The sequence below is a fragment of the Puma concolor genome, chromosome E2 (assembly GCF_028749965.1).
Source record: "Puma concolor isolate L17-30 chromosome E2, mPumCon1.1.hap2, whole genome shotgun sequence".
Lineage (NCBI taxonomy): Eukaryota > Metazoa > Chordata > Mammalia > Carnivora > Felidae > Puma > Puma concolor.
The window spans coordinates 48,118,687-48,130,000 of record NC_141681.1 but is presented as its reverse complement, the minus strand read 5'-3'; the positions used below and the strand labels follow the sequence as shown (position 1 = coordinate 48,130,000).

Below are 11,314 nucleotides of genomic sequence, written 5' to 3'. Positions count from 1 at the left end.
TAGTAATTATTTGTCAGACAGATGGCAAAGAGGACCAGGCATGATGAGACAAGGATAAGAAAAATTCACTCGATGAAGAGGGAAAAAATGAGAAACTTTTTTAAAAAGTGTTTTTATTTTTGACAGAGAGAGAGAGAGCGCGCGCGCGCGAGCGAGCATGAGTCGGGAGGGAGAGGGAGACACAAAATGTGAAGCAGGCTCCAGGCTCTGAGCTGTCAGCACAGAGCCGGACGCAGGGCTCCAACTCACCGACCAGGAGATCATGACCTGAGCCAAAGTTGGACGCTCAACCGACTGAGCCACCCAGGCACCGCGCCCCCCCCCACCCCAAATCAGAAACTTTTAAAACACATTGCTAAAAATTTCTTGCATAAGCATTGAGACACCTGGATTCAGTTTACAGAAATTTAATATGCACCTGGTTACAGAGTAAGATGGTGTGGTCAGGCCAACAGTGGGCTCACAAGACACTATCAGGGAATGAATACACCACAGGTGTGTCTGTGTGAGCACACACTCCTTGATCCAACAATCTCAGCCTGAACCCAAGACAGACTGGGGAGGGGCTGGTCATTCTATAAAAATGTTTTCCCTTCTATGAGCTTGGTCCCCACATGTTTATACATATTTAATAATTAGGCTTCATGCGTCTAGTGGAGCCCGATGCAGGGCTTGAACTCGTGACCCTGAGATCAATAGTTGGACATGCAACTGACTGAGCCACCCAGGTGCCCCCAAGTTTGATTCTTTTAAACACCAGCTCTTTAAAATAGGATCCCACATGTAAAATGCCTATTGACACTGCTGCAGAAAGCTATTTACTCCAGGAAAGTGAGGGAGCAGTAATTTTCTCCTCGTAGAAGGTTCTTCCTTGGTGTCTCAGTGGTTCTCAACCCTACCACTATGTAAGAATATATAAGAAGATAAAAGAGAGATGTGCGATAGCCCCAAAGTGGAAACAACCCAATGTCCACCATGAGGAGAATGGATAAACCAATTCGGGTGCATTCATACCATGGAATAGTAACAAACTGCTGATACGCATGTGAGTGAATCTCAAAAACATCATGCTGAGTGAAAGAAGCCGGACACTAGAATATGTATAGTATGATTCCGTTCATATGAATCTCTAGAGGAGGCAAAGCTAATTCTATACAGACAGGAAGCAGATTAATGGATGTCTACGACTGGACGTGAAGACTGGGAAGGGGCATAAGGGATGATGCTTTGGGGTGATGGAAATGTGGCTGTGTGTATATATTTGTCAGAACTCATTGAAATGCACGTTTAAAACGTATGCTTTTTACTGTATACAAATTACACATCAATAAAGTTGTATTTTCAATAAAGTTGATTTTCAAGCTATAGCTGTTCAGGATGCACCAGAGACCAATTATCAACATCTAGCCTAACCATCAGTGTCACCCGAAAGCTCTCCAGATGGTAATTATTTGCAGCCAGGGACATGAGGCACAAGACTCTCCCTGTCCTGTAGGGGTGGGGTGAGGTTGGAAGACACCTGTGCAATGCTTTGTCCCTTCCTGAATGAGGAGAGAGGAGGGAATACCTCAGATGGAGAAGAGGGGCAGGTGGGGGCCAATTTACCTAACCCCCTACCCCTGTAGGTCAGAGACTTCAGGCTTCAGATTTTCCTCCTCCTCTCTTCCCCTTGGTTCCATGGGCTCCAGATGGGGGCCTCTGGCCCAGAAGGAGAAGGCTTTGGATTGGCAGCTGGGACTGGAGACCAAGTGCCCTCTGTCTCACACCTCCCGGGCCCTCCGGCAGTACTAGGGAGTCTGTGTCCTCCCAGGCTCATGCTGAGGGCAGGTGCCTAGCACAAGCCCCCTGTAATAACTCCAAGAGCTTGGCCAGAAAGAGGGGGACGGGTCTCTGGGGATGTCCTTCACAGGGTGGACAAGGACCCTGGCCAGTCACCCACAGCCGGGACCCCAATGCATCCAGCAAACGCTGTAGCCGGAACACAGCAATCCCCATGGATCGGCCCTCTTCGAACTGGATCACAGAAAGCTCCAGCCGGAAGCATCCCAGAGTCTCAGCAGGACAAACCTGTGGGGACAGAGTGACTTGGTGTCTCTGGGCAAGGGTCTGATCCCAAATCCCCAAACCTAGGGTTTCTGAATTATGTCCTGGCATAAGCCCCTTCACCTCTTTGGGCCTCAGTTTCCTCATCTGTAAAACAGAACTCTGAATAATCCCTATCTTCAGGGATGATGCTAGCCTATACTGTCTGTGCCTGTGTAAGTTAGAAAATGACACTTCTTGGGGCGCATGGGTGGCTCAGTCGGTTAAGCATTCAACTTCGGCTCAGGTCCATGACCTTGTGGTCCGTGAGTTCGAGCCCCGCCTTAGGCTCTATGCTGACTGCTCAGAGCCTGGAGCCTGCTTCAGATTCTGTGTCTCTTTCTCTGCCCCTCCCCCCACTCGTGCTCTGTCTCTCAAGAAAGAATAAACGTTAAAAAAATTAAAAACAATAAATTTTTAAAAAATAAAACAATACTCCTTAAAACACTTCCAAGTGCTGATTTTGTCGGAACCAGATATTTCATTGCCATCTACCAGAAATTGACAAAAATATCCAGGATGTGGATGCTGACCTTGTTGTGGGATTCTTGTGCAGCGTACATCCTTCACATCCATACATGGTGGCCCTGTCTACCTCACAGGGTCAGTGTGAAGACTAAGTAAGCTAATATAGTTAAAGCGTTTAGGCCAGTACCTGGCAGAGTGAGCACTATTAAAAATGTCGCTATCATCATCAGTATCTGTTGTTAGGTGCCAGCTGCTGTTCTCGGCGTGGGAGACAGCAGTGAACGAAATGTATTTGTGATGGCTGGGAGCTGGGTCAGCAGCTGGACAGCCAGAACACCAGCCTGCTGCCTCCTGCCCCAAGCATACATGTGTTCTCAGCCTAGTGGAATTTCCCTAAATTTCCAACTCCAAGTAAAAAGCTAATGAAATACTCACGGAGAGATCATCAGGGGTGTAGAGAGTGCCATCATTTTTGTTTCCCTACAATTGGGGGCAGGGAACAGAATCAGATCTTGGAAGGGAGAGCCTGACCTTTCCTCAAACGTGCCCCACACCCTACCGCCTCCCTGCCTGTCTGCTGGCTCTCCCCTCCATCTTCCTCACCAGCATCTTCATGATGGCAACAAGGAAGTAGAAAGGCTCCCGAGGGCAGAGGGGTGATCCTAGGCCTCCCAAGGGCCATACCAGCAGAAGGATGGTCCAGAGAGGCCACATGGGCACCCTGCCCACCCCCCAGGCCTTTTCTGGTCCCAGCCCAGGGTCCTGGAAGCAAGAAGTACAGGAACACTTGAGTGGCTCTGTCGGTTAAGTGTCCGGCTCTTGGTTTTGACTCAGGTCATGATCTCACAGTTCACGGAACAGAGCCAGTGTTGGGTTGTATGCTGACAAGCTCGGAACCTGCTTGGGATTCTCTCTCTCTCCCTCTCCCTCTGCCCCTCCCCCACCACGCACGTGCGCACAGGCAGTCTCTCTCAAAATAAGTAAACAACAACAAAAACAGAAGTACAGAGAGATAAAGCAAGCTGGAAGACTGAAGTGTCCTGTCCCCTTCCTGTCCATCTCCACTCAGCCCACAGATACTCAGGGAATGTTCTTCAAGAGGCCAGGGAAGATGGTGACCCTAGAGTAGGCCCCAGGTCACAGGCCTCCCTGACACCTCTCCCCCACTCCCCACAGGAAGATACAAGACTGAGCAAGGGTGTGAGGATCAGCCTAGAGAGATTGGAGGGTTGGGAAATCCTGTCCCCACCCTCCCCACCGCCCCAAGAGATCCATCAGGCAGTACAGTGTGTGAGTGCGTGTGAATCCTGTGGCCTGTCTTCTTAGTGGGAAACACCTATGCTAGGCTTTAGACATATTTGCAGGTGTATATTTGCGGGGGGGGGAGGTGTCCTTGCTCTCTTTTCTACTTCTAGTTCTTTTTTCTTTTTTAAATAAATGTTTATTCATTTTTGGGAGAGAGAGGAGAGAGAATGAGAGGGGGAGGGGCAGAGAGAAAGAGAGGGGGACAGAGAATCTGAAGCGGGTTCTGTGCTGACAGCCACAAGCCTGATGGAGGGCTCGAATGCAGGAACCGTGAGATCATGACCTGAGCTGAAGTCAGACACTCAACCAAGTGAGCCACCCAGTGCCCCTCCACTTCTATTTCTGTATCAAGTACTGTATTTCTGTATTTCAAACATCTTGAAATCTCCATGCTTGTCTGTACCTGTCTGTCTTCTTTCTCTGAGGGCTGGTCTCTCTGCCTCCGAATCGCCGTCACTTGTGTTTTCTGGGTCCATCTGTAATTGATCTTCTGTCTACCTTCTTTCTCCTCTTCTCCATCGGCCTCTTCTTTGTCTTGCTCCTTCATGTGTGCCCGTCTCTCTCTTGTGCTGTGTATCTGCGTGTGTGTCCTCCCAGGTCAGCCTCTGGATGCTCCCTTCCTTCACCTCTCCCCTCTCCCACCCTTTTGGAGCTGGACTCTGGGCTGGAGGATCCTCCCTCCTGCCACAGACCCACCTACCAATCTCCACCCTGTCTCCATTTTCCAGGCACCAGGTAAGCGACCACACCCCTTTGAACCTTGAACCTCGGATTCTGCTGCCAGGGAAACTGAAGAAACTGTGGGCTCTCTGCAGCCCTGATAAAGAACCCTTTTGACTGGGAAAGGAGTATCCTGGGGGGGGGGGGGGGGAGAGCCAAGGGGAACCCAATCCTGAGATTCCTCAGATGGGATTGGGGGGACTGGGGATGGAGAATACTATGGGGAAGGAGCCTGGAGAGTTGGGTGATTTGGGGGAGTGAAGAGATGATTTGAAGGACCCCAGAGAAAGAGGGATTTTAAGGTAGAGACCTTGAAGAGGGGGAATCTGGAGGGAGGGTCTCTAAGAAGTGGAGAATTCTGGGAGAGGGAAATTCCAGGGGAGGCAGTTGCTGGTTAGAGGACGCTCTGAAGGAAACGGAATTCTTAGGAAAGGTAGATTCTGAAGGAGGGGGGTCTGAAAGGGAGAGAACACTTGTGAAAGGAGATTCTGGCGGGGACGTTCTGGGAAAAGTGGACTGCGGGCAGTGGGAGATTCTGGGGCCCTTGAGTGGAGGAAGATTCAGAGAAAGAGGGGGGGTCTGGTTGAGGGCTCTGAAGAGGAGAGTTCTGGGGGACGGAAACTTAAAACGGAAGGAAATTCTGGTGAAAGGTAGATTCTGGGGGAAGGGCTCTAAAAGGATTAAAAACATTCTGGGAGAGAATTCTCGAAGGAGGTGAGTTCTGAATCCTGAATCTGGGAATCCTGGCTGATTTCCTGCTGTGGGTTCCGTAGGTGAGATTCCGATGGAGGAGGATTTGGGGAGAAGAGTGTCTAGAGGGCAGGATGGAGTGTACAGGGGAGGATGATTGCTAGAGATAAGGGGCTAAGAAGGGCCCTTTCCAGAAGGTGAAAAGCGACATTCTGGGTGGAGGAAGTGGAGGGAGAGTATTAAAGAGCTGAAATGCAAATGAACCGGCCGTTACCAATGAGGACAGAGACTAGGAAGAACAGCCTGTCCTCGCTCTACTTCCGCGACTGCACCCGGCACATTTCAGGCCCCGCCCCTTCCACTCACGGGTCCCTCCTCCTCCGCTCGGGGGCCCACCTTCCCGCCGCGAATCCGAAGTCCCGCCCCTGGCTACAATAGGAGCCGTAAAGCTCTCTCCCGTCGCGACGCAGCACTCAAAGCGCCTGCGCAGACCCTGAAAAGCGGCCGGGGTGGCCCCGCACTTTCCTTTTCCGGTTGCGGCGCCGCGCGGTGAGGATCTCTTGTCTACGTTTGCAGCCATGCCGTCCAAGGGTCCTTTGCAGTCTGTGCAGGTCTTCGGCCGCAAGGTGGGCCGGGCGCCCGATGGGAGGGGCGGAGGGAGGCCGGGGTCTGCAGAGGCCTGTGGGCAGGGTTCTAGGGTCCACATGGGAGCCGGGGGCCGAAGCTCACGTGGTTCCGCTGTTTCTCCCTCGCTTTCCACAGAAGACGGCTACAGCCGTGGCGCATTGCAAACGGGGCAACGGCCTCATCAAGGTGAATGGACGGCCCTTGGAGATGATCGAGCCGCGCACGCTGCAATACAAGGTGCTGGGATTGAGGGTGGGCGTTTGGGTTGAGTAGGGGAGCTCTGGAGAGATATATTTAAGTGGATTCTTGGAAGTGGTTTTGGGAGGCTGAGGGATCTGGTATCAACAACGGTTTGTATAGAAGGGGGAGTTGGGGGCAGAGAAAATGGGCATTTGGAGATGGAGCTGTTTTCGGAGGTTTCAGATATTGTGCTAAAAGCTTGAGTTGAGAGTGAAAACGTGGATGTTGCAGATTAAGAGGATGGTTTCAAAAGTGGGATATGGAAGCTCAGTGATAGTTGGGGACCCAATGGCAAGAGGAGTTTGTGTGGCAAGTTGATGGGGTCGTGTATTCTGTATACAGTCTAACGTTTGTTTTAACTGGTAGAGTGTGTATACGTTTTTCGAGAACAGGAATTAATTTGTTAAAAGATACGGCCTAAAGGTAGTGTTTGGACATTGTAGGTGCTTAAAAAGCATTGGGAGAACAGGACCAGAATTTCTGTTTGTTGTGCTTTGCTGTGAAAGGGGTTCCTTGCCTGCTTGTTTCTGTTTTGGCCTCGGTTTTTTCAGCTCAGAATGGAATGAGTGGAGTCTGTTTTTTGCCTGTTTTACCTGTGTTGTTATTTGAGGCATGTAACCTCGTTTTTTTTTTTCTTTCCCTTGGGTCATCCGTAAAATGGGGATCATTTCTCCCTTGAAGGGTTGTTGTGAGGGTAAGTTAGATTGTCCGGGTAAACTTCTTGGCACGTATGAGAATGCATTTGTTTCTTCTTTAAATTTTGTTGCTTTGTATTTCATTTTTATTTTAATTTTTTTTGACAGTTTTATTTATTTTTGAGAGTGCAAGCGGGGGAGGGGCAGAGAGGGGGACAGAAGATCTGAAGCAGGCTCTGCCCTGACAGGAGAGAGCACGATGTGGGACTCAAACTCAGGAACTGTGAGATCATGACCTGAGCCAAAGTCTGACACAACCGACTGAGCCACTCAGGCACCCTCTAATTTAATTTTTTAAATTTTAGTGTAGTTGACACGCAATGATATGTTTCTGGTGTACAGCGTAGTGGTAAGAGTGTCATTTTTAAACGTGAAGAATAACATGCGTTCCAGGCTTAGTTAGAATGTCATATGACAGTGTCTGAGATCTTTTCTGTGTAGCAGATACCAAGTGCTGTGGTTTACTCTTCTCGATTGTCAGTTTTATGAAGGTTTTGTTATGTAACCGGTGTTGGGTGTTGGGGACCCAGCAGTGACCCAGGTGACCCCAGGCCCTGCCCTTATAAAGCTCCGAGTCTAGTAGGGGAGGCAGACTGGTCCCAGTATCAGACCCTGCTCCAGGGTAGTCAGGGCTAGGATGGGGGAGCCCAGAGAAGGCATCTGGCTCGAACCTGGGTGGGAGGATAAGTACAGGCTTCATGGGGGGGGGGGGGGGGAGGGATGGGCTGGGGGAGGTGGAGATGGGAATCTGTGAGCTGAGAGCTAAGACCTAAAGTAGGTAAAATAAAAGATTCTGGGCACGTGCAAAAGGTGTAGAGCTGGTAAGGGGAGAGCAGGGCACACAGGTAGTGTAGTTGTAATTTGGAAATGTGAGGCTCAAAGGGCTGGGTGGAGAGCCCAAGGGAGGGAAATCCAGAGAAAGCACCTGACATGGCCCAGGAGTGGTTTTTCACTGTTCCAGGCAGGTATGGTGGCTGTAGGGGTTTTCCTTGTTGAGCTCAAGTGCCAGAACTGGTCCTGGAGATGGGGACTCTGAGGCCCAGAGGGACACAGATGGGAGGGCCCAGCTCGGGTTCCCTTCAGCAGTCTGTCATCTGTCTTCAAATCGTCCCTGCTCTCCTAGCCGTGCAGAGAGGTCAGCGATGGCAGAAGCTACTTGGAGAGAAGTAGGGTGCTCGGTGCGGTGGCTCAGCTGCCCAGCCTGTGATCTAAAATCCTGTCATGTCCCTTGTTCCTCCAGCTACTGGAACCTGTTCTGCTTCTGGGCAAGGAGCGGTTCGCTGGGGTGGACATCCGAGTCCGAGTGAAGGGTGGCGGTCACGTAGCCCAGATTTATGGTGAGTCGCCGGAACGGGGCATACGGTGGGAGGTGGCTCTGAGAGCAAAGCCCTACTCTCGGGGCTTCCCAAAGCTGATACGTCCTTTTGTGCGTCTTCTTCACAGCAATTCGCCAGTCCATCTCCAAAGCCCTGGTGGCCTATTACCAGAAATGTGAGTAAGAATGGCTCCTTCCCATCGGGTGGGTGGCAGGCAAGTGGAGGACCAGCCCCGCATTTAGCCCCAGAGACCAGGAGGGTTCTTCCAGGGTTGTCTCAATCTTCACTGTCCTCTCATCCCCAGATGTGGATGAGGCTTCCAAGAAGGAGATCAAAGACATCCTCATCCAGTACGACCGGACCCTGCTGGTAGCTGATCCCCGGCGCTGCGAATCCAAAAAGTTTGGTGGTCCTGGTGCCCGTGCTCGTTACCAGAAATCCTACCGATAAACCAATTGTGAGGATTAGGGTTCACCTTTATAATAAACAATTGTCATGGGACTTCAGGTTTCAAGGACTGTGCTGTGGTCGTTTTGTGGTGGGTCTTTGACTAAAAGAAATGCGAGAAACAGCCCGGCTCACTGCCGGTCTGGATTGTAAGGCTTTCCAGCGTTTTCAGAAGACACCACGCCTGGGTTAGTGTGGGTGGGTGGGGAGGCGGGGGTGGGGGGGCGAGCTTGAGACCCAGTCTCCCCGCGCTTGTAGTAGAGTCCAGCGTGCGGGCCCCATGGAGGCGGGGTGGTTCTAGGCCATTGGTTGTGTGGGGTGTCCTCGTGAGTTTTTTTTTAGTCCTCTTGCTGCTGTTGTGATGGCGTGTCAGGGAGTAGCGGGGGAAAGGTGTAAGATCAGTAAACGTTAATGGAAACTTGGGTGCCGCCTGAAGTCAACTAGTAGGGCCGTGATTGGATTGGGAAGGGATCTTTCCTAATGCCAGTCTGTAGGTAGATAGACTCGAGATGTGGGAGGGGTGGGATCCTTCTGACTGGCTTCATCCTTCAGGATGTCAATACTACCTCCCGGGGAAGGGCCCCCTGTGGCCTCTCGAAAGCAGGTCCCGATCACACTCATTGCGGCAACTGCCTTTACTGGGCTCAGAATGTGGGTCTGAGGACTTGTTCATCTGTTGTGCCTGCCACGTAGTAAGAGCCAACATATTGTAGGCTCTCCATTGCTACCACTGGGCTACACGGTATTTCCGTTGTCGAAAGTTCTGTGGACAGCACTGGTGTATGTTTAAGGAAGCAAAATGTTGCTTGTGGATTCAGTTACTTTTGGTTTTCCCTCCCCATTTTTACAGTGAAGCTAATGAGCTTCATTGGGTGGGAAGGGCATCTCTGCCCCATCAGCCCTTGCAGCCGGCCTGGACACCTCAGCCATCTGTCCCCAGGCGGGGTCCCACATGCTCCCCCTGCTGAGGGTACTGGCATTGATGGAGAGGGGAAAATTTTAACAATTTTTTCATGAAAGAAGGAACTTGAGATTTATTGACCAGTTGTCTTTTCGGTATGTGCCCCACTCCATCTAGTAGTCACGTGCAGCTGGCAAACTGGGCAGCGCAGATGAGAGAACGCTGCCGTCATTGAGGAAAATGGGACTGGACGCGGCACCGATGTGTGGGGAGCGTATGCAAATAGCGTTTCTTACAGATGGACGGTGTGGTTGATTGGTACCAACCAAGCGCCAGGCTAAGCATTGTTAGGTATACTTGACGACATGCTCGTGAGGTGGCTGACAGGCTGGTGTCTAAATGTTAGGTAAGATTAGCCTAGTGGCCATGTAACTGCAGCTCATCAAGTTTAAATTGCAGCTGTAGTTAACGGGTTTGGATGGCATTAACCTAAATGTCCTGGAGAGGGCAGGAGGCCACTACCCTTGCACTTTGAGCCTGATCGGTGGCTCTAAAGACGGCTGGGCTTACAGTGGACGAGCAAGGAAGGTGTTCCTGAGGAGGTGTGGGAGCTGGGGCTGTGAAGCAGGTAGGACTCAGGCAGGTGGGAGTAATGGAGGGGGGCGGTCAGGGGTCAGGTGGGGCTTAAGCAAGCCTGGTGTCCCTGGTTTCCTACAGCGTTCAGAGACCCCCTTACAAGACTCCTGGCTCCCTGCCAGAGGCACAGCTGGGATGCATCTTGCATCTGGAAATGCTGAGGGGGCTCGCCTCTCTTTCCCCACTTCAGGCTTTGGAGGAGACGGCCCTTTTCTCCCTCCCTGCCGCCTCCTCAAATACCGGGAATTCCGGCGCCACTGGGAGCCCAGGCCAGGCTGAGAACTTCCCTTCAGCTGGGAATGTGCAGCTGGGGGTGGAGGAGGGGAGGGCCAGAGTCCTGACCCTGGCGAGGCTGCGGTGCAGTAGGCCCAGGCCACTCAGCCCAGGCCCTAGTGTATGGCCCAGTAACCGTCCAATAAGTAAGTACCAGAAGCCAGCAGCTAATACTGAGCCAGGCTCTGTTTGGGATACTTTACTCTGCCAAGAATCACCTAGAGCCCCTGGTGCACTAGGCTGCAAGCCCTGTTCTGGTAGGGAAGGGTTTTCTTGAACCAGGCCTGGTACAGGATAGACACTCAACAGCTCAGAGCATGGACTCGGGCTACGTGGTGTGGATCTGAGTTCCAACTCTGTCCCTTAGCAATGCGACTGAGCAAATCCCTTATTCTCTCTATGCCTCTGTTTCCTCATCTCCACAATGAGGATCAGAAACCATCCTTGTGGCACACGGGCGGCTCACTTGGTTAAGCATGTGACTCTTGATCTCAGCTCAGATCATGATCTGGTTCGTCGGTTCGAGCCCTGTGTCGGGGTCCACATTGACAGTGCGGAACCGGCTTGGGACACTGACTTCCTCTGCTCTCTCTCAAAATAAAACAAATATATAAAAACTTAAAGAAACCATCCTCATGTGCCTTTTAGAGATGAGGATTCAGAGTGAATGAGTTCACATAAAGTGACTAATGCCTGAGCTATGCAGTTAGCACTCCATAAATTTCCACTTTTTTTGTTAGCTGATTGTTAAAACTTCCGATTCCTAGGCTCCTGCCCTGGAGGTTCTGATTCCATAGGTTGGGACTATTGGGGGATCTGTTAATTTGAACAATGCCCCGATGAGTCAGGCTCAGATACATTTGGGAAATGAGGATATGCTCACTGTATCTTTGCAATGATCTTACAAGGCAGGT

General features: G+C 51.2%; 2 protein-coding genes across 2 annotated transcripts; one reads left to right on the top strand and one right to left on the bottom strand.

Moving 5' to 3' along the window:
- Positions 1-391: 391 nt before the first annotated feature.
- LOC147573598 (uncharacterized) lies at positions 392-5,603 on the bottom strand. Its single transcript, XM_086689754.1, has 4 exons — positions 4,259-5,603; positions 3,154-3,312; positions 2,986-3,030; positions 392-2,067 (listed from the first exon to the last, which is right to left on the bottom strand). The coding sequence occupies exons 1-4, from the start codon at positions 4,400-4,402 to the stop codon at positions 1,813-1,815; spliced, it is 603 nt and encodes a 200-aa protein (XP_086545880.1). The 5' UTR covers positions 4,403-5,603; the 3' UTR covers positions 392-1,812.
- Positions 5,604-5,732: 129 nt separating this feature from the next.
- RPS16 (ribosomal protein S16) lies at positions 5,733-8,657 on the top strand. The gene is made up of 5 exons (XM_025914929.2): positions 5,733-5,891; positions 6,028-6,129; positions 8,068-8,164; positions 8,271-8,318; positions 8,448-8,657. Exons 1-5 carry the CDS (start codon positions 5,844-5,846, stop codon positions 8,591-8,593), a joined length of 441 nt encoding a protein of 146 aa, XP_025770714.1. The 5' UTR covers positions 5,733-5,843; the 3' UTR covers positions 8,594-8,657.
- Positions 8,658-11,314: the final 2,657 nt, after the last annotated feature.

What these genes read in the sequence shown, in the direction of transcription:
- LOC147573598 (XM_086689754.1), bottom strand. Translation starts at nt 4,402, where the DNA reads ATGAAGGAGCAAGACAAAGAAGAGGCCGATGGAGAAGAGGAGAAAGAA. An exon ending in TTGCCATCATGAAGATGCTG is followed by an intron (nt 3,031 to 3,153) that starts GTGAGGAAGATG and finishes CCCCAATTGTAG; the next exon opens with GGAAACAAAAATGATGGCAC. An exon ending in ACACCCCTGATGATCTCTCC is followed by an intron (nt 2,068 to 2,985) that starts GTGAGTATTTCA and finishes CTGTCCCCACAG; the next exon opens with GTTTGTCCTGCTGAGACTCT.
- RPS16 (XM_025914929.2), top strand. Translation starts at nt 5,844, where the DNA reads ATGCCGTCCAAGGGTCCTTTGCAGTCTGTGCAGGTCTTCGGCCGCAAG. An exon ending in TGCAGGTCTTCGGCCGCAAG is followed by an intron (nt 5,892 to 6,027) that starts GTGGGCCGGGCG and finishes CGCTTTCCACAG; the next exon opens with AAGACGGCTACAGCCGTGGC. An exon ending in GGTGGCCTATTACCAGAAAT is followed by an intron (nt 8,319 to 8,447) that starts GTGAGTAAGAAT and finishes TCTCATCCCCAG; the next exon opens with ATGTGGATGAGGCTTCCAAG.